Source organism: Tyto alba, unplaced genomic scaffold, assembly GCF_018691265.1.
Source record: "Tyto alba isolate M040663 unplaced genomic scaffold, T.alba_DEE_v4.0 Super-Scaffold_9, whole genome shotgun sequence".
NCBI classification, from domain to species: Eukaryota; Metazoa; Chordata; class Aves; order Strigiformes; family Tytonidae; genus Tyto; species Tyto alba.
The window spans coordinates 12,869,551-12,892,039 of record NW_024881330.1 but is presented as its reverse complement, the minus strand read 5'-3'; the positions used below and the strand labels follow the sequence as shown (position 1 = coordinate 12,892,039).

At 42.4% G+C, this 22,489-nt stretch overlaps 1 protein-coding gene across 14 annotated transcripts in view; it reads right to left on the bottom strand.

Annotated features, from left to right (window-relative positions):
- Positions 1–268: 268 nt before the first annotated feature.
- Positions 269–22,489, bottom strand: part of MTSS1 (MTSS I-BAR domain containing 1) — a 129,695-nt gene continuing 107,474 nt past the window's right edge. For 2 of the 14 annotated variants that reach the window (XM_033005739.2, XM_033005741.2), the window contains 8 exons: positions 21,544–21,651; positions 20,501–20,598; positions 18,296–18,506; positions 10,676–10,795; positions 9,468–9,662; positions 7,181–7,345; positions 6,657–6,819; positions 269–3,243 (listed from right to left, as the gene is read on the bottom strand). In XM_033005739.2, the coding sequence (XP_032861630.1) occupies positions 2,546–3,243; positions 6,657–6,819; positions 7,181–7,345; positions 9,468–9,662; positions 10,676–10,795; positions 18,296–18,506; positions 20,501–20,598; positions 21,544–21,651 (1,758 nt within the window). In that variant the 3' untranslated portion in view covers positions 269–2,545. Of the gene's footprint in view, positions 3,244–6,656; positions 6,820–7,180; positions 7,346–9,467; positions 9,663–10,675; positions 10,796–14,146; positions 14,207–18,295; positions 18,507–20,500; positions 20,599–21,543; positions 21,652–22,489 lie in introns of all 14 variants that reach the window. The other 12 variants (XM_033005744.2, XM_033005746.2, XM_033005747.2 and 9 more) reach the window with 8 other exon arrangements.

The following is a 22,489-nucleotide window of genomic DNA, read 5'->3' as shown; positions in this document are numbered from 1 at the left end:
AGATAACAGTGAGGGACAGGGAAATGTCATCAGTTATTATTTAATGGGAATTTCCATCATTAGCACCACACCTTTGTTCTGCTACTACCCTTCCAGTGCACATCAGCAAAACATAGCTAGATGTGTTTTTATTTACTTATTTTTCAATTCTCTCTTGCTCTTGCTACACGCAGATGGAACCTGCGTGATCTTCAGAAGTCTGATGAAGAACACCATTGATATCCAAAGCTCTGGAAGCAGAAAGTCTTTAAGAACTGAAATACAGAAGTTTTCCAGCAGTTCTTTATTTATCATGTAGGCTTAAGCAATCATTACAATGTAGAAGGGAGACACACTTACAGCAATTATTTATACCAGTTTAGAACAAAAAACTGCACAGGGAGAGGTCAACTCTCAGTACAAACTAGCAACTAAACCACAATAATTTACCATTAGAAACATTTTATTTTTTAGCTGTGACACTGCTTTTACAATATGCAAAAACACAAACAATAGAACTATCCAAAGTGTTTTGTCACATTCTTTCTACATTGAATTTGGCAACATTTTATATTAAATTTTACTGATTATACTAACGTTTAAGAACTAAACAAGTGAAAAGCTGTACTCGGGTACAGTTACATCCATTTATTTCAAAGGTTTAAATAACACTTTTAACTATTGAGATTATCTCCTAGAAGTTTTTGTTTATGCAAAAACCATCTCAAAGCCTCATTTGCACAATGCATCAGCTACTGTATCAAGATTGGTGGGCTACACCACAGGCACTACTGTTTATTATATTCTGTAATAAGGAGCTTGTTTTTCAAAGAAAGGAAGGTTTAATATTTTCTAAGAATCATGCCTTTTTGTTTTTTGCTTTCAAGCCATAACAAAAAAAAAAAAAAGGTTAGCAACCACAGCAGTGTAAAATGTTATATAGAACACAGTGACTACACAGTTACTAGAAGTTTCACATCCAATGCAGTTATGTATTAAAGCATAAAAGGTTGTGTAGGCAAGTCTAGAGCCAACAGAAATCTGCAGAGTGTGTGGTGGAAACCAGCCCCTTCGATGTATTATTTGGTGCATTTTTGGACAATCCTGGAGGCGCAAGTCTGGTGCCCACCCACGTGTGGCTCTGCTGTGGGTGGGCAGATGGCATCCTTCTGGACTGTCTGATGGAGCATGTGTCGTGCTCTGGGGTCTGCATATTTCTATGAGCTTTAGGAGACGGGTACTGCAGCAATAACTTACTTTTTACTTTACGGAAAAAATCCAACTCTTAATAATTCTATCGATAGCGTTCCAAAAAACATGACTTAAAGTACGAAAAAAGAGAATATAGTGGTCAGACTCCCAGTATTATCAAAAAAACCAGTATCTCTCCCCACCCCCCCACCCTTCACCCCTTTCTTTTCGGTATTTAAGAAAAGCCAATCAACTGCCATTTAAAAGAAGTTAAGAAAAACAAGCCCCTGTATTGGAAAGAAACATTCGCAGTTTATTAGATCACAAGCTGGTTACACCTGTCAAATTGTTAAGTGTTTTCTCAAAATATTTGGGCTTTCCAAGGTGCCCAGCCTGCTGGGCACAGTCAGAAAAAGGCATTTTGATAGTATCTAAGAACTCCCTGCTTGCATTTTAAAAATGTTTTCACATTTGTAACTGCCTTAAGCCTGTTGTCCTTGTTTGTATTCAGTGAAAGGATGAGTGGAACAAAAAGCGAAGGTGGAAGAACCAAGCCTACACAGTTAAGGCTGCATGCATGTGACTGAGAGTTGCTGCTGTGCAGTCAAAAAAAGAAATGTGGAAAAACCCCAGTCTTTAAAACACCCTACAGAAACAAAACACTGCAATCCAATATGGCTTATTCTGATGCATTTACCATGAAGCTACTAGTAATTAACCCTACTAGGCTACTTTTGTGCAACAGCATCTGCTATTTTGATGGCATCTCCCTCCCCGCCCCCCCCCCACTACCCCCCGAATACTCTACCAACTTCAGGTTTCTTCCTTGCATTATATATTGCTTTTATTGTCAATTTTCATTCCTGCTTTTCAAACTTTTTTTAAATACTTAAACGAGGATCTGTTCCTTACAGCTTGACTTAAACCTTAAAATAAGTCCCATTGTTTTGTTTTGTTTTTTTAACCTCACTATTACAAGGCGCTCTACAAAAGCTTGCAAAAAAGCCAGATTTTCATTAAATCCTTTTGCTGAAGTTAACTACTTGACATTTTTTTTTCTCCTATGATTTAAAACTTTACAAAGAGAGTTATAAAAAAGGTAAATGGGATTTGGCACCTTCAGAAAAAATTAAAAGTGTAACTTAGATCAAAAAAATGCAGAAACAAAATCTTTGATATTTACAAATTAAAACACCAGTGAAGATTATGCCTTACTACGCTCTTTCACCTTGTTTTCTCTTTTAGAGTACTTTCAGACTGTCTGTTACCGAGTATCTTAAAAAAATTCATTGATTACAGATTGGAATGGATAGAGACAGATTAGTTTCCTCACAGTTCCTTCTCGGCGGCTAGTACTCTGGCGGCTGCTCCACTCCTAGGAAATACGAGGCGCTGAGCGGTCATTCGTGGTCGTCTTCTTCAGTTTGACACCCCGCCGGATGGCGTTCAGCATGTCTTCACCCTGCGGGCCATCCCCGGGGCTCAGCTCGCCGGGATCCAGCTCCGGCTGGCCCGCGGGCGCCGCGGTGCTGCCACCATCCCGGTCGCTTTCCTCCCCCTCGCTCTCAGGGACCCCTTGCCTCTGCTCGTCGGCAGCACTCAGTTTCTGGCTTGGCGGCGGAGGGTTGACAGATGCTTGTCCGCTCCAGGAGGACGAGGGCATGCTGGTGACGCCTTGCCCACCATCTGCTGCTGCGGGAGACTCAGGACTTTGCTCAGGACCTTCTTCTGTCCCAGCAAGGGCGCCGGGCAGCCCCCCTGGGACGTCGGGGACAGTTGGTGTTTTGACAGGAATCACCGGTGTCTTGATGGGGATCGGACCTCCCCCTATGGTGCCGCGTCTGACTGAGGGCTTGGTGGAAGGGGTCCGTCTGATGGTGGCGACGCCGGGGGTGACTATGACGGGTCCGAGCGTGGTTGGCAGACCTGCAGTGGAAGCAGGACGCTTGGTTTGAAACATTCTGCGATAGGACTGGGTAATGTCGCTGTTTCTTGGGATGGTGGAAGATTTGTCAAACTCCTGTTGTTCTGCCTCCTGGTCACCACTCACAGAGAAATAATCGTAATCTGAAACTGATGCCAAACGACAGAGTCAGGAACAAGCCGGAGAAGAGAGCTGAGTCCCATCAGTAAGTCTAAAGTATGTGTAACCAAAAAAGTATACATAACCAAAAAAGGCAGGAGGTCAACAGCAATTAAGAAAGGTTTCACGTTTAGGAGGAAGGAAGCCCGAGATGTTGTGACCAAGACGCTCAGACTGCGTGACTGAAGGCAGGCACTACGGCACGCCGACCCTGAAGCCGCTGCAGGGTGCCCACGTCTATCGTGAGAGAGAACGAGAACTGTGCACACTCAGTACCTTCTCTGAAAAGAACTAATTAAGTAACAAAGGCGCAATGTCTGTTGCCAACATTAAGAAACCAAAACCAGCATCCTACAAGCCATATGTTACCACTTGTGGATACAAATACTTAAAACAGTCCGTGACTAAAACCTGTACTTCAGACTAGGCAATGTGGGGCTCAGGGGACTGTGTACTAGTGATTTCAGCAGCAAATTGGCTTATTTTGCAAACAAAGTAAATCCCAGCTGTCGGCTCTGAAATCTCAGCCTCAGCTTTAATAACTGCATCAGGTTCCTTCCTTTCCAGATAACTGCTGAGCCAAGCTAGGCCCTCCACAAACCCTACTGCTGCCTGGGATTGCACAGCACAACTGACCTCAGCTGAGCAAACAAGGCAGTTGTTTGCAGCTGAACTGAAAACACCAAACTCAATCCCTCTCAAATTGCTGCCGGTTCTGAAACAGGGTACAAACCCCAACACCTTCTTGCAGCTTCCCAGGTATGCCAAAGTGAAGGTCTCCAATGGGTTCTTTTTCCAACTACAAAATTTCTGCTTAGGTAGGAAATAAAAGGTCACAAGGGAAACCAAGAGCAGATTCAGAAACAAGGAACAAGAAAGTGAAGCTCATGAGTGCCCATTTGCTGAGACGAGCTCAGAAAAGACACAACTGCCACAAGAAGAGTATGATGCAATACTAGCATCATCCCACCTAATCTGCCCACTACAGAAGACCATCTAAGGAACCTGAAGGTGCACAAGTCCATGGGACCTCATGAGATGCATCTGCGGGTCCTGAGGGAAATGGTGGATGAAGTGGCCAAGCCACTATTCACCACATCCGAGAAGTCATGGCAGTTCCAGTAAAGCTCCTGCTGACTGGAAAAGGAGAAATAGAACCCCTTCTTTTTTAAAAGGGAAAAAAGGAAGACCTGGGGAACTACAGTCCAGTCAGTCTCACCTCTGTACCCAGCAAGATCATGGAATGGATCCTCCTGGAAACTGTGCCAGGGCAAATGGAAAACAAGGAGGTGACTGGTGGCAGCCAATAGGGCTTCACCAAGGGCAAATCCTGCCTGACAAATCAAGTGGCCTTCTATGCCAGGGCTACAGCACTGATGGAGAGGGGAAGAGCAACTGATGCCATCTGCCTGGGCCGGTGCAAAGCTACTGACACTGTCCCACACGACATCCTTGTCTCTAAATTGAAGAGACATGGATTTGACCAGTGGACCACCCGGTGGATAAGGAACTGGCTGGATGGTCGCACTCAGAGAGTCGCGGTCGACTGCTCAATGTCCAAGTGGAGAGCAGTGACGAGGGGTGTTCCTCAGGGGTTGGTGTTGGGACCGGCGCCGTTTAACATCTTTGTGGGCAACATGGACAGTGGAACTGAGTGCACCCTCAGCAAGTTTGCTGACACCACCAAGCTGCGTGGAGCGGTGACACACTGGAGGGAAGGGATGGCATCCAGAGGGACCTGGACAGGCTGGAGAGGTGGACACATGCAAACCCCATGAAGCTCAACAAGGCCAAATGTAAAATCCTGCACATGGGTCGGGGCAATCCCAAGCACAAGTACGGGCTGAGTGGAGAACGAATTGGGAGCAGTCCTGAGGAGGACTTGGGAGTGTGGGTTGATGAAAAGCTCAACATGATGTGGCAATGTGCACTTGCAGCCCAGAAATCCAACCGTGTCCTGGGCTGCATCAAGAGAAGTGTGGCCAGCAGGTCCAGGGAGGGGATTCTCCCCCTCTAATCCGCTCTCAGGAGACCCCACCCGCAGTGCTGGGTCCAGCTCTGGGGCCCCCAAAATCAGAAGGACATGGACCTGTTGGAATGAGTCCAGAGGAGGCCACGAAGATGATCGGGGGCTGGAGCACCTCCCTGATGAAGAAAGGCTGAGAGATTTGGAGTTGTTCAGCCTGGAGAAGAGAAGGCTCCAGGGAGACCTTATAGTGGCATTTTAGTGCTTAAAGGGGGCAACAGGAAAGATGGGGAAGGACTCTTTACAAGGGTGTGTATTGGTAGGACAAGGGGTAATGGCTTTAAACTGAAAGAGGGCAGATTTAGATTAGATGCAAGGAACTTCTTCACTGTGAGGGTGGTGGGACACTGGCACAGGGTGCCCAGAGAAGCTGTGGCTGCCCCCTCCCTGGAAGGGTTCAAGGCCAGGTTGGACAGGTGTGGCAGGTGCACCCGCCTAATGATATTGTGGCTCCCTGGCTGTTGAACCTTCCCTGTGCCCTTGTTCTCAGGGCTTTACAGCAGTTGGGGTCCTCGGCCAACAGTGGCTGGTATTGACCACAGGTCAGATTCAGCTCAGGTATAAATGGAGGCCCTGGGGGAGCCATTTTGAGCTCGTCCGGCCCAGAGCAATGTGCTGCAGGTAAGGGCTCTCCCCTTGGGCTGGGACGCTGCCCAAGGAAACTCCTCAGGGCTCCTACTGGTTGGGATGCTGCCCTGAGATGTCCCTTGAGGTTGAGAGTCCTCACCTTTTATTAGGTGGGTGACTGAGCATTTTGGGTTGTTGTTAAACCCCTGGTTGGTGTTTTGGGTTGTTGTTAAACCTCAGAAGTTTGTGTGGTGATAGTTTGTTCTCCTCTTATGGACATTTGAACCTGTTGTTTGTATGTTTGCGGAATGTTGATTAATTGTGTATAAAAATAAATATGTGTTTTGTTTTTTTTTTTATTAATTGGTTAGGGAGTTTCTGCAACAACGGGGCTTTGAGCAACCTGGTCTAGTGGAAGGTGTCCCTGCCCATGGCAGTGGGGTTGGAACGAGATGATCTTTAATGCCCCTTCCAACCCAAACCATTCATGATTCTATGAACCCATGAAATATAATTCCATCACCTTCTTTAAAATAGTAACATCCTTAAGCTAAAACTCATTCTAGTAATACACAAGAAAACATGATCATCCAGTACACTGTGTACCAATCCTGGTTTCTATTCAGTTAATCCAGACTACATTCCAAACTGGAAAAAAGTGCACAACAGCAACGTTTACCCCTTTCTCCATAGGTGACTACAAAGCCAGTGAGTGATAGGTGCTAGAATACAGCTCCTTGGCACCACGGGGCGAGGGTATGTTGGACAGGCTGTGAATGGTCTGAAAAAGAACATCTTTTGGATGGGTACCTTGAGATGGGATAGTGTCCTCTGAACAGCACGGAGTTGTTGTCTGGGTGCTGTAGCCACTGGAGCACTGCAAGGAATCCCGACTGCTCCTCTGGGTGTCCAGCTGCAGCCCTCTTGTCAGAGCGAGCGCCAGCTCCTCGCAGGCCTCCATCTCCTCACCCTGCTGGTTACACACAGGAAACAGAGTCACCACATCTAGAAGAGTTACATCAATCTTCACCGACTTCTAGCTGTCGCTCCTCCCAAGCAGAGCTTGTCACCACCACTACCCAACAGGACTGTGTCCAACCATTTACTAGGGCTTAGAAGCTGACGCTTTGGATGCTGTTGCTCTACAAATGCCAATACCCAGTGGCACATTCTCTCATGCCCACGCGATTTCCACTGACCACACCAACACCACACCAGTACCGCTTGTGAGATAAACGTGCCAGCATAAAGCACATCACATCAAAAAGTATTGGCAGGAGCTAGCACATCCATTTCCTTTGCACCAAGTAGCGTATTTGAAATTAGAGCTTCACCCTTGTGGCAGCTGACACCGTCATGCTCCGAGGTCTCTGGGCATCTTCAGGGGGCGCAGGTGGCCCGCTCTGAGCTCCTCCATTGAGTTCTGGTTCGCGCTTTTCTTTGCGACGTTGCAATGTGTTCACCATGGGTTGATCGTATGGGCCTGGTTTGGCCCAGTCCTAAGGAAATGTGCTTGTTAGTGATAGCTTGCATCAGTAACTGTGCTTTAATTACATGTAAAACTATGAAAAAAGGCAGTTTTAATGCAACAGATTATGTATCAAACTAGATATGCCTTTCTCAATAAGGCCAGAAATAAATTAATTTTGAGGATATTAAAAATCTTCACTTATAAAAGCTATCTCCTTTACTAAAGGGAATCTAAATTTTCTATTCTACTTAAGTGTTCTTATATGAAGATACTTAACATTTTCATACTACAGTTTTCGCTAAATGAAATTCCGTTGTGTTAAAGCCTGTATTTTCAGAAATTCAAATGCAAAATCACTGGCACACAGTAGAAAATACACATAAATGTCCAATCAGCAATGCAGCTGTTCTAGATGTACACAAGTTCTAGTATTACATGCTGTTATGCACGTCTTCAATTCTGAAAAATTAGGCTTGAACAGATTTTTGATATGCATTAGAGGAGCAAGTTACTCTGAGTAACCTCTTTGTTTACTTACTAACTGAAACCTAGTTTGTAATAATGATCTGTACTGAAGAAAGACTAACTTCACTCTGAATTACTGGTGTCAAATTTGAAACAAATTCCTCAGGCCACGAGGGCTATATTCACTCAGGGCTCTATTAAGCAAAGTCCTGAGGGTATCCAGAAACCACACGTTGCACACAAAGAGCAGGATTGATCAGTGACCTGTGCTGGGGCACAGAACCACTGCTAAGCAGCAGCTGCCCAAATGTGAGCTGCTGCAGGGGCAAGCCCAATCCTAAGAGAGTTTTCCCTCACCAAGACAACAGGTTCTTTAAAAACAAAAATAGAAGAAACAACTTGTGCGTGAAAACAGGTCACATATCCCCCACCGCTGGCAGCAGCTGGCTGCTGGGCAGCCTCTGCACAGCCTTCTGATAAAAACTTAATGACGGGCTAAGACCACACTGTAGATTTTTACTGACATGTCTCAGTCCGAGGTAAGAGAAGTGCGAGGCAGTTGTACTGACAGAAGCCTCTTGTGCAGACAAGTGTTTTGGTTTTATTAACACATATGAAACTCTGCTTTGCCTTAGCAGCTGTGTCTTTGCTCTAAGTGTTTTGCTGTGAATTATGCTGGCAAAGTGCTTCTAGCATAGACACAACTAATGACCCTGAAGCCCTAGCACCAACTGTGGCCACCCTGTGTGTATGTCTCAACAGTCTCCAGCTGCTGGAGAGAGAGATTAGGGGGATCCAGAACAAGTATCTCAATTTACATGCCTAAGAAGGTCCCATGGTGCATATGCAGTATCATATAACCATCCACAGGCATCTAAGACCTGTGCAACTACTATCAACTGCATATCAGCCTTGTGAAGATTCAGGGCAAGAGAAAAGTGATCTTCTCCCCTTGCTCTGGGGCAGTCTCCCAGGGGAATTGCCTGGCAGGGACAAGTCAAGGCTCTGGCAGAGCAGAGATGCTTTGATGTCAAGTAAGATCCCTGCAGATCCAGCTGGAGCAACTGAAAGAAGTTACTGCACTCTAACTTTTTCGGTGGTCTCACCCAAGAGATCAAAACAAGCTGGGTGAGCACTTCCAGTCTGTGGCAGTAAAGCTAGCACAGCTCCAGTCATCACTTGGGTTCACCTGGTGACACGCACATTCTTAAACCACTCCAGCTAGATCTACAAGAGCCCACCTGCCTATGGCCAAGGTGGAGGCCAAGCACAGCCACCACAGTGAGAACATCATGTTGTTCAGTGTATGCTTTCACTAGCCAACGGGATGCCAAGCCTGCATTTCCCTGCTCAAGTGAGCATTCTGACGGTGCAAAACAAGCTCTTTTCTCGCTGAATAGAGCCCGGAGTGCTTTCACCAATGTTCCAGAGTTAAACTATTCCTTCCTACCTATGTGTTGACAGCTTTAATATGTTTTAGGCAATGCCAGAATAGACAAGGTCATTCAGAAATATCCACTACCGGATTTTAGCTCTCTGATTATCACCATGCAGTGCCTGTTCAGAGTGATATTAAACAGAGCAAAACAACGAGTAATTATTTGGATCGAAAGGTAGCAACAACCGCCGTGTGTACACTGTTGGTATGAGGAGGTGAGGACTGCCACAACAAAAGGAACACAAACCTTCCAGCTAGGGATCTTAGATGATGGTAACATGCCTGGCCCAATGGTGTAATAATGAACGTAGTCTGGAAGGAGGGCTGAGGGAGCCCGAGTCCACGCGCGGGAGACAGGCGGGAAATGAGGGAAAGGACCTGCACCAACTGAAGCTACGGATGGGTCACTTGATAAACTACAGTGATAAAACCCATTAGACAACTGGAAATGAAACAAATAAACAAACAAAAACAGAGAAATTAATATAAACAGAATGAATATGAAAATATACTGTGACTCTGATGTTCTAGGGAGAAAACTTCTGTATCTTAACACAAAAGAAAGAAAAATCTTAGCTTTGCTGCAAACAAACAACAGAAAATTGATACAACGCTTGGTTCAGAAGTGAAATTGCCTGAAAGTTGTTATTTGGTATAACAAATTTCAGACATCAGTCTTGCAGTCATTGTCTCCAGGCTGAGCAGCTTTGCCTTCTGTCCACGAAAGCAGCACACTGTGAAAAAGACTTTGCAATTTAGGTACCCTGTGGACTGCGGACATAGAAACAAAACATTTCCAATACTGGAGGCGTTTGCATTGGTGGCGTTTATTCTGTGTAGCTGGACAGAGGGGAAAAGCATACAGCCTTCAAACATGACATGGTCTGGCTGTGTGATGATATGGAAGAAAAAAAAAAGAAAAAAATCAACAGCAAGGATTTACCAGATGAGAATGGAGACTGCTATCACTTCCTCCCCTGATTCAGACTGTATTCCCCGTAATTTATTCCAACTATGTGTGCTTTGTTTTCTTTTTTGTTTTGGTCAAAAACAAACCCCAATTGCTCAGTGTAATGTGTGCTACCTAATGGGAGAGAGGGAAGAAGCCACAAACAGTACAATCTGGGCAAGATGCTCTTTGTTAGGCAACCAGCTGGGTTTGGGCGCAGTTCCACAATCTCTTTGAGTAGAAAGGTACACAATGAGCTTTTCTTAGAAAAGCACCTCTGTAAAATGCCCAATTTGTAGCTTCCCTTTAGCAGCTAGTTTAAAGGCAAACGTCATCACTGTGGTTTATTCAAACGGATTAATTTCTAAGGGAGCATGCAACAGTTCCTATTCTCATCTTCACAGAGAGGAATCCTAGCTGCGTCACATGCATGGGGAATTTTTTGCCCAAATGTTGCTGGGTTTGGATAACAAGCTATTAGGTTTGTATGTCTTTAAGTTTTTCACCTTATCTGTGGAGGCCCAAGCCCCCATGGTGGAGCCTGAGCTGACTGAGGTGGGGGAACTGCACTCGCTCACTGACTGGCAGGTTTCAGAGGCTTCTGAAGAGGCAGAGCTGGACGAATTCTGCAGCATAAAACAGCACCGCAACGCAGGGAAAGGATACACAAGCCATCAAAAAAGAAAAAAAAAACACAAACCGAAAAAAAAAAGACAAAAAGCACATACACAGAGACACACACAGGAGAGAGGGAAGGATGAGAGAAGCAAAGGGTTAGGGTTTTAAAAATCAATTAGAAACTGCTCAAAACCATTGCTAATGTTTAGGAATCTATGAGAAACCAAACAAGCCATTTGCTTAATGTGAGAACTTGCCACGCTGCTTGAGAATGAGGGAATCGAGGCAATGATCTCAACTCCTCATTGCAATTTCAGCGTCTCAATTCTGTTAGCTGTCTCAGAGCAAGAAGCTGAGGAAGCTGAGGGCACCTACGGTCCAAACATGCAACATACTGAGACAACTGATTTATACAGAAAAGCAGATCATCACTAATTCAAAGAGACAAAGTTTAGATTTAAAACATGGAGCAGCAAACGTCACTTACATTCACAAGTTCTCGGATATTCTGATCTGCAAAAGTGCTTGTGAAAAGCTCATCTAAGTTCAAATATTATGGAACAGAGAAAGAAGTGATACTTACCAGAACTGGATGCTTCCAAAGTGCATTATCTGTATGCATGTGCCTCTGTGGGTAGTATGCATACACCAAAAGCACTCTGACTCAAACTTTTCTGCCCAGCAGCCAATATGAAGGTACATGTACTCTGCTGAGTGCACAAGTGGTGGCATGTGCTTGCCACCAGCTTTCTCTTAAGAGCAGAGAGAGAAAATATCAAGAGCTTGGATGGAGAGCGAAGTAAAATGCAGGACATATGAGTGTTCATCAAAAACGTCAAACATTTTGCTCCTAGCTAGGAACTTCTCTTCTAATTTCCAGTGCACACATTTATGTACATTTGCTGCTGTAAAACCTCTACAACAGCATCTAACTCACCTACAAGCAGGCCAAGGTGAATAAACACATGGACCATTTTACCAACTACAACGCTCTTACGCACCTCCCCCTTGAAAGCAGGTCCAAACAAGAGCTTGGAAACGGTCAAGAATACTGGCAAAGTTGTCAAGGCAGTACTGAGCTCTAGTCATTGTCAGAAAATTCAACACTAGCAAGGCTAACTCATCCTTTGGTAGCTGTGAAGCAAGTCTATCCAAGGATATCCCCACCATTTTATTTTATGACAGCAGAGAGAACGCGTTCTTGTATCAAGCCTGTGTGGCAAAGCCTGAGATTTCAAGGAATGGCATTTTGAAGAGAAAGGGAAATCTCATCTGAAATAAAACTTCACCAGTTAACCTTAGATGAGATCTTGGAGTGGGTTTTCAATAAAAAGCAAGCTGGATAAGAGGCACTGTAAAGGAGCATTACTGCTAACACCCAGAAGTTGTCTCACTGCTCACCAGAAGCTACATGTAAGGAATGTACAGCTAATTGCCTAGGTAAAAGGAGATGTAGGTCTCCTGAGATGGAATCACCATAAGGATTTTGGTGAGGACTACTGGGGCTGTTGAGAAGCCAGTAAAATATCAGCATCTTAAGCTTACTAGCAAACTGTTTATTTAAGTGAAACTTTGCAAAGGCTGTTAAAAAATTTTAAAAAGTATGTCATGCGGTGGATTACTTAATAGAAATAATACATATACCATTTTATGCTGACGTGACATTAGATCTGGGGGTGACCTGTCAAATGTGTTTAGGGTACAAGTAAGTTCAGCTAACAAGGCTGGTATTCAAAGTGCTGAGGTGAATGTAAGATCAGAAGAAACTACAACAAATGGCATGTAGCTGGTAAGGAGAAAAGTGCAAAGTATGCAGTGGGGTACCCGATGATGCAGTAGTTTGATGTTTTGTGGAACTGTCAAATTCTTGATTTAATCTAACTCCTTTTACAGAAGAACCACCTCTCAAAATAAGAACACTGACAAGCATGAGCTGTAGCTGACTCTGCCATCAGACATAACTACAGTCCACTAAAAATACATTATAGAAAATTAGTTTTTACACTAAAACTCCAGTTCTGCCTGAAACCCCAGGTAGCTCAGCAAAAGAAACTGTTTGAGAAGCTCCTTGAGAACACTCACTCTAGTATTACACTTTGGCCAGGAAAAAAGAGAGAAAAATGTAATTTCAGAAAATGCTTTCTGAAACCTCACATTTATGGCCTGAAAGAAGTATCTGGGTCTGCATACTGTGCACATGGCATGACAGACAGTGAAGGGTCTGAGTTTGAAATATAGTATTATGCCACCTTGTTTTCTGCAGATGGCCCAATGATGACAAGTGAGAATTTGGAGTTTACATCTGATAGAGTATTCCTTTTTACAAACCAGAAACTTCATGAGATTATGTCAAGTAATGGTAGAAGTGGGTCATGAATGAGGTTTATTAGCAACAAAGCTACATGTAGCAAATAGATACAAAAAGGCCAAAAATGCAGATTCTGAAAATGCAAAAAATTTCCCAATTTACATGGCATATGGGGAAAAAGACTCTAAGTGGTGAACTTACTTTTGCAATAAAGTGACTCCAAGGTGAAAAAAAGATGAGAGAAAGGACTCTCCCACTAACTCAGTGTGGGCATTTTCACCAGGCAGATACACAAAAGATGAACCAAGATGCCATGGGGAAAACACTTAGTAGTTGAAGAAAATGCAAGAGGTGGCAGTAGGGAAACAAGGTCTCCTTGTCTCGAGAAACTTGTGTGGCACAGGGTAGGAGAGCCTTTGGTCTTGCTAAAAAAGGATTAAAACAGTGAGAAAATGATGGAGAGGGAGGCAGAAGAATACTGAACTCCTAAAGGAAAAGTGTAAAGAAAACATGAGTGGCAGTAGGTCAAAGGCTACAGAAAGAGTCTTGAATGCCCGGGTTGGACCCAGGTGTGGGAAGCACAGACCACCCTTCATTTCTTAGAAGAAAATACACAGTTTGAAAACAGAAACTGCACAGTTACTGCTTGGGCAAAAAGTCTCCAAACTCTTGAGTGCTTGTTCTAGATGTACACCTACCAGCACATGCACTCCTGGGAACACATGCATGGGCAAACACCAGGCAGAGCAATTCCTACTCCAAATCCCACGGAGTGAGAAATTTGACTATCAGATTTTCTCAACTCATTTTATTTGATTAATTTTTAAAATGATTGTTTAGATTGAATAATTTTTAAAATGAGTTCTTCCATTTTAGTGATTTTAACCCTGGGAGATTTCTTCTTTTTCTCCACACCTGTGATAATGGTGGTTCTGCTCTGCTCTCAAACCATCTCTTCTGAGAAAAACTTTAAAGTTAACAGCATCAGCAGAAAGCTAAAACTGTGTTCTGCACAGTAACAACCAGTTCCTCAAGTGTATGTTATACATACGTAGCTTGGTATCTGGTCTCTCAGACATTGTGCCATGGCTTGTTCTTGGATAGTGTCCTGCTGCTTGGTGTGGTATGTACGAATTCCAGCAAGGATATAAAAAAAAAAAAAAAAACAACCCTGTAATTTTGGCTATTGGACTGTGTAATTGTATTTTCCATCTGTTGTCCTACTAACCTATAAAAGGACTGCAGTTATCGTGAATTACTTGCATCCTTTGTTTGCTATGTTTTCCATTCAAATATAGTATTGCTTTCTTAACCGCTTCCCTTAATTCAACTACTAGACCGAGCTTCCTGGGCAAGGGTTTCCCTCTACAGTCAGTGGAAGATGTCTCAGTTGCCTTTCAAAAACCTTTGGACAGTGACTCAAGGTCAACTAAATTTGTTTCTCTTCCAGGAACATGTCTCTACTGTCCCCTCTTTTCTAGTCAGGGACAAACTGCTGGGAAACTTAACTTTAAAAATTAAGTTTAGGATAAACAAATACCTGGTGATAAATTACAGATGCATTTCAGTTATTTGGGTTTTTTTTTGTTTTTGTTTTTGTTTTTTTTTTTTTTTTTTAAGGTCTGATCTGGGAGCATTTCTTAATTTACATGGAAAACTGAGTAGTTGTAGCAATGTATTTCCCATATTAACTTCAAGCAATGGAGTCTCCTCAAAAGCAGAGTCTTTCCACCTTGCTAATCTGTACACACAGAAGAAAGTTCACATTCAGTTTCCCGCTACTTCACTGTTCAGGGAAAACAATTTCCAGAATATTCTAACAATAAAGACTTAGTCCTCTGCTGCTTGACAGCACATCAACAGGTTTTTTTCTCTTCATCTTCTTTCTCTCCCCCTGCTTTCATCCCCACAAAGTCATAAGCAGCCTCTAAAATCCAACTGTATAATTGCTTCCCCTGTGCGTGTTCACTCCAAGTCCAGTGGCTACTTCTACTATTACCCCCCCCTAAATCAAACGTAACTGTACTACTGCCGTATTACTTCATCACAGATACTTCTGGACATACTACACAGGGCAACATGTGGGTTTAGCAGCACCAGCCACGTTCATTGTCATTCCAAAAATTACTCTGTGCTCCCCAGGTCTGTCAGAAAGGCTTTACATGGTGTCAGTACATGCCATGGGCAACACTGGACACAGCGCCCCGCAAATCTGGCATTTAGAGAAACTGTTCTGCTCCAGAAAGCAACCTGGGATGCTTTTCCAGCTCTTCAGTTATATGCAAATGTACTTGCTTAATTAAGATTAAAGCATTTTACAGTGACCTTTCCACATGTACAGCTATCTGTTACAGTAACACTTTTACTCCCAGTGATGTTAACAGCAATGCTGCAGAAAAGAGATCACAACTAAACCAGTGTAAGGGCAGAGTCTGGTTTTATAATTGCTTTTTCCTATTTTCTGTGCAGAGTGTGATAACTGTGAAGACTTACTACTCAGCAACTACATGCTGAAAAGCAGTCTTCATTTTGCCAGTCATCTCTCCTCTGGTATAGTCTGTATCCTGTTTAAATCTCTACTAATTTCTTGTTTGAGACATTTTTCTCCCCCGTCTGTGATTTGGAATAAATTCAGTTTAATTTTCAGTGACACTTGCTTGTATAAAATGTAGGTGAGAGCATAAAAGCTTCACATAGCTCATACATTCTCATTCCCATAATATGGGAATTTTATGTAGCCCCCTTCTACTTTTCTTTTTTAATCCATTATTAAAAGAAAATGGGCTTTGTTCCCCCAGCAGATGCTACAGCATGTAGCTAGCAAACATCAGCAAAATATCCACCTGCACAAGATATATAGCTTTTAATTTCCTTTGTTGATTCCAGAACTTGCTTTTCTGCTTTCTCAGTATCACTACTAGAAACAATGACATCAGTGTTTTAGAAACAGCAGCAGATATTGCTGCTCCTCCCCACCCACCACCAAGCCTCAAAAGCACAATACCACAAGGAAGATCTGTCAGTTGGTTAGAGACACACAACATGAAATAACGCTGTAAATTGAACAGCTTCTCAGTAAGCTCACGATCACAATTATCCGTCAGCACAACACACACAATTTACTTAGTGCTGAACATACAAAGCAAGACACTTAAGCAAAGATGAAGCGGCCAGGCAATGATCTGTTACCTTTTCCTCTGCTTAAAGGTATACAGAACTAGAGACATACAGAGCACATACCTATTTGTTATGCCAACACACTACACTTGCCAAGTCAACACACACTGCTGCAGCCTTCTACAGCTCATGAATAGCTCAAGTGATGCTTGGATCAGTTTGCAACTTTATGGACAGTTTCTAAAATGACGTGAAAGCATATGAACTTAGTTGGTGTAAACCAGCATGACTCCCATCAACTTTCAGGATGTTCTGCCAGCTCATACCGGTCTAAGTTCTCTCCCCTGCTTAACAGGGGAACTTGCAAAGAGAGGTGTTGGGGTTTTCCCATGCTAAGGGCAATTGTGAAGTTACATCATCATCTGCAAACATAGCATCATCACATAGATTACTGCCCTTTTACGCAGGTGCAGTAGATACTATGAAAGCCAAAGATGATGCTAGCATGTATAACCTTAAAAGCAACTTCCTTACCTTGTTACTATTCCAGTTTACTTTATTATTGCTCATTTACTTTTTTGCCATAACTCAGGTTAGCCATAGCCAATCAAAACAAAACATTCATTTTATTAGTGTCATAAAGTTTTTCAGAATGTCATCTATAATAAAATACTGATGTGTCCAGACCTGGGACAGTGCAGAAGATGTATTTATTTGAAAATAAAGGATTTCTATTAAAATGAAAGAGGTAAATATATTGAAAAACAGTTGAACTTCCCTTGAGAACATGTTCCAAGCCTAAATGAACCACTGTTGTTTTGGATGATACCCTAAAAATTTCACTAAGGTTGCTACTTACTGGATGTTCTACAAGAAGTAAGGGTCTGTGTACTGTCAAAGGTGGTCCAAGAGTAGCTTAAATGTGCAGTTACACTTCGTAACCGCTAATACTGAAATTGTTGACTGCTGACTGTGAGGATTAAAACCATCTACTCCTCAACAAAAGAAAAGGAGTGCAACTACATTTATTAAACAAAAGGAAAATCTTGTCCAGTGACCTCATGGTGTATTAAAAATAAGTGAGACTCAACAACAGGATATTAGGTCCACTTCTGATTGTAACTAAGATTTATGATGGCATTTATAATGTGAGATGACAGTTCAGCCTTGTTTAAAAAATATTGCAGCTGCTGTGTGATTTGTTATAAAAAACCCACAGAACAGCTAAGAGAATTCAGATGCTGAAAGATACCTGCCATGGAGGGATGCAAACCTCTTCCTGCAGGTGGCCAGCTAGTTTTTACAGGCATGATGCCATGAAGAAATAGATGAGCAACTTCCTTCAGCAGACCAAAAAATGCTCTGGGAAAGTTTTGATTATAAACTCATTTCTTATGAGTTCCATAAAGAATTAAAAAACCCTTTTGTTTCATGCAGAAACTTCATTTCTGCAAGCTGCTCAATCGAGAGTCAAAAAGAACAAGCCTATTCACAGAAAGGGATGTCATAAACTGATTTAATATGATACCGCTAATGGCATTTTGAGTATTCCAGCCCCTTTGTAGGGGAGGAATAAAAGTAGTCTCTCTGATGCTGAAGGCACCAGTACCAATACTAAAGCTGTCAGAAGGCTGTTCTGGCTCTGATATTTGTCCATTAAACAGCAAACAGCCATCAGATATTAACATCTTGCAATCTGTGCAGGATATTAACTGGTAACTTCAGTGGGTAAAGTGAGTATTATTCCCTCCTGTAAGGTGGAACTTCCTGCTCTTTCTCATCAGTATGTATCTGAAAGTTAGGCATCTAGGTCTCCCTCCAGGGCCAGAGTGAAAACCAAATTCCGTGACAGCGACTCATCCCCTTCTTCAGTGCTAACTGCAAAAGCAGCATAAATCCATAAATCACTCTATCTAGAGGCCCAACTTTTAGATGGATGAAGTGCAGTGAGACAAACCTTATCCTCAGTGTTTAACCTGACTCCAAGGTACCCCAAAACCACACCAGATCCTTCTTGTGAAAGGTGGACCAAGTTACAGAGTCCAGCTCACAGTCAGGTTTTTGTTCTCATGCTTGCACATACCTGGTTAGGTGCTTCTGGTGGCATGGGGGATGGCGATTTGGACTGGAAAGCATCCTGGGACATGAATCCAGAATCATGGGAGGACACACTGGACAGCCTCATGGGTGCCTGCTGAGGCAGATTGGAGCTGCGATAGCGATAGTGTGAACTAGGTGAGTGCGAGTGCGAGCCACTGGACCGGGAATCACTACTGTTAACGCTGTTCAGACTGCTGTGAGAGACAAAAGGAACAAAGAAAGGAAAGGGGAGAGGAAAAGACACAAGGGCAGGGTGGGGAGAGACCCATATACAGTACAATTAACATTCCACATGTCTCTAGCAACAGGCAGCATAAACCAGGAAAGAAAAACTGTTGACAAATAAAATTTAAATATATGTATATGCACATATATGTCAGTAAATAACCGTAAGCAGCTGCAGTATCCCTTGCAACCAGAGAGAAAATGGCATTTTACCTTGAATTTCACGTGAATGATCAAATTCTGTAACCACTCAGAAGGATGAAGGGATTGCTACATGCCCTTTCTAACACCTGCACAACACTTGCACAAAAAACACCTGCTGATGACTCTCTCCTATTCCTGACTTACACCTTGTTGCTCTTGCACCATGAGCCAAATTTTCAATGGGACCTCTAGCATGGGGTCCAAAGGCACCACAGCTCATCTAGAAGTCTGCCTCCATGCATGCCACTGCAGTCAGTCAGCAGGCCAATGTGCGAGACTTTGGAAAGCGTCACCAAAACCCCATGCTTCAGAGTATCTGGGACAAGTTTCACTCACAGGTGAAGGGTTTCTACCAGAAAAAAAAGCCTGTGATGGCATATTGAGTGAAGTCAAGCCTCAGGGTATGTAACTTTAGTTAGTAAAAAAGACAAACAGAGAATTAAATATTCCAAATTAATATCCATGAAAAAAAATACTGATTTTTCAAACAAAGAGATTGTTTTTTGATCTCCAGTATCCATGAATGACAGCAACGACATGCCAGCGTCTTTAAAGGTTCCTGCTGGGGTGGCTGAGCAGGACTAGCAGGATGAATCAATCTGAAGGCAGCTTCTTACCTCCACTGGCAGGAGCACATTAACTAGCTAAAGGGATGGCTCTAAAGGATACATGGCTGAGGACTGCACTTCCTGCTCACAAATTCCATGTAACACACAAGATGTACAACTTGGCTTGGAGCAGGGGAAGAGCAGCTCTGCTTTATTTTACCCATACACAACAGTCTGTTGCCATACAGGTTTTACCACACAAAAAGATGAAGTTGATTAGGAACAGATGATGGATTCTGTGGTGTATTTTGCCATTTTCTTTTACAGCTTCAGGATATTGCATCTATAAGCCTATGCTCATTGCTCTAAATATGCATGTTTTCACATATATATATAAAAGTACTGAAGTTTTTTTTATATATATCTGCATGCAGAGACAAGTAGGTACATAGAAGAAGTCATGTTCACTTGCTCTGACATGCTATAGGTAACTTTGCTCATACACAGGGAACCTGTAGTACATTATTCATAAAGCAAACTAAAAGGTAATCATTCGAGAGCAGCTAGAAAGGTGTTGAGCAGAATATACAATAGGGTATCTTCCTTTTCAGAAAAAGAAAGAATAAATGTAGCCATGAGGGTATGGGGGCAACATGCTAATAAACTGTTTTATGAGAGAAAACAGTTTTTATGGAGAAAGCATAGACAGAATCCAGTGTTTCAACGTATGTCAGGACAGCATTAGACAGCATTAAACAGTCAAAAAAACTTGTATCAAAAAAGCATTTCCATCTACCAGACTGATAGGGCAATTGCCAAGGATGTTTTTCCTTTTCAAACAGTTTAACTTACTGATTAGTAACAGCTACTTAGAATAATCTAAGAAGTCATCACATGAAAAACAGAAAAGGAAATTATGAATGAACAATCTCAGAGCTTAGATCAGTACAGTCTGCTCTTTGATCTGAAATGGATTCAAGAGAACTGAATCAAAAGCATCTTCAAGTTGCCTTGAGTTCAAAAGTTGTTCAGTCATTCCCATCCTTTTTAATATTCCCAGTCACACACTTAAATGGATAAAGACCATGAGGGATTGATTTCATTAACAGTTGTTATTTAAGATTTAAATATGCATACAAATCCATACGACAGTCTGAACTTGCCTCCCTTTGCCCCCAAAGGTTAAAATTAATTATTACCAGTCCACTTACCTGCAAACACTAGATTTTCTGGACATGGTAGTACTGGGAGAGGATGGAGGAGTCTGATAAGACCAGCTGTAATCAGAACCTTTCAAATCTAAAATTACCTGATGAAAGATAATCAATAGCATCAAGGACGTGGAAATTTTTTGTTTTCCTCTTAACAGAAAGCATCTGCTTGTCATAGAACATCTGTCACCACTACAAATTCCAGTGCCAACTGACACAGTCTCAGTTCTCTTCCAGAATTACACTGCGTATATTACACAGGAGAGCCAGCTTCATCCTTGGCTTTCCAGGAGCTACCATACTTCAACACTAGGGCTACTATCACAAAAGGAAAGTTCAGATTTGCATGGAAAAATCTTTAAAAAGTAAACTGGAGATTTGTTTTAGGCATGCTGTAACACGTTTTGTGTTGGGGTTTTTTTCCTCAAAAAAACCCTATTACAGCCTGAGTTTAAAAACTGCTGAATTTTTAAAAAGTAATCGAAGATCCAATATTCAACCACAGGAAAGCTTCCTTCATTTACACTTCTAGGTCAACGATAAGGTGATTAAGGTATGACAAGAAAACTGAGTTCACACAGCAGAGTTGTAGAAAAAGACCCTATTTGGAGTCATTTAATGATACACATTTTTCTATGCATTTTAAAGACAGCACGGAAAAATGCTCAAATGTTAGACTCCATCAAGCTATCTAATCCCAGCAATCTTGCAACCACATAAAGACAGGGATGCTGAAAGGTAGGGTGAAAAGATGACACTCATTCCTTTTGTACTCTCAGCAGAAACTGAGCATCTTCATTTACTTCTAAGTGTTTCTGCTACCACGTCACACTGGTCTCACCAAATGCTTCAGGAGCACTCAGTTGGTACTTCAAAATCAATTTTTAAAAATTGCTTATGTTAAAAATTACCTTGCTGCAGTGAAGCATCTACAAAACATAATGTTAAGCCACTAAATGCTAGTAGTCAATATTCCTCATGACACAAAATGAAAACCAGTACAAGCTACAAATAAAAATGTTTTCCAGGTAACAAGAGCTAACCTGTTCACTTGAAGATGGCAATTTGTGTGGATCCATGGTGAGACTTTTCAGGTCATCTGATATGGTTTGTAAATGGGTTATTTCTCCCAGCATTGATATTTCTTCTTCCTGAAAAGACAAGAGAGCAAGGCTAATCACAGCCTTGGTTTAGAAAACCAGACCCATAACACAGTACATGACCTTTTACTTTTTGCTGATGACTGTGAGAATGGTCAGTGGAGCTGCTTTTTCGTTGCCCATTAAGCAGTCAAGTCTTATCAAAGAGGGTTGAAAATATTAATTTAGAATTCTACATCTACTTTAAGATTGCTGTAAATTCTGAGGCCCAGAAACCTTTTCTCTCATCAATGAGATAAGTAAGTCTTAGCCTTCTTTTTGTGACATTTTCAGAAAAAGAGTGCAGTTTTTGCTGCATTTGGAAAAGATTTAACTCTTCTGTGTGTACTCACTAATGTGTCCTAAGGAGTTTTACCTTGAATGTAAACAGGGGTTAAACTCGTAGTTTTTGCTAGTTTTTAGAAACTTTGAGAAAAAGGCACTGTACAGGTACAAAGCATTAATACATCTATGATTAATTCTGGCCCAAGCTCCATCAACAGCTAACTCAGATGATTCCTACACTGTAAGTTACCATAGTAATTCCCTTAGCTACCATGGTAATTTCATCCAGGTCCTCAGAGTCTGGAATTCACCTCCTCCTGCTCAGCCATCACCTCCCTACTTCTCTAACCACGGTTTTCTGTTGAAACTGATGCTCTTTGTAAAAAAGCATTTGGAACATTTTCCAGATACCCTGGAGACCCTTCGAAAATGCATCATGCTTGCACAAAGCCACAAACGATTCATCGATGGGCTTCAGACAACCTGAGATGATGAAAACATACTCAAACCTTTTCAATGAACTGAAAAAGCTGTCATGTAGGAGGAAAAGAGCTGCCAGAAAAAC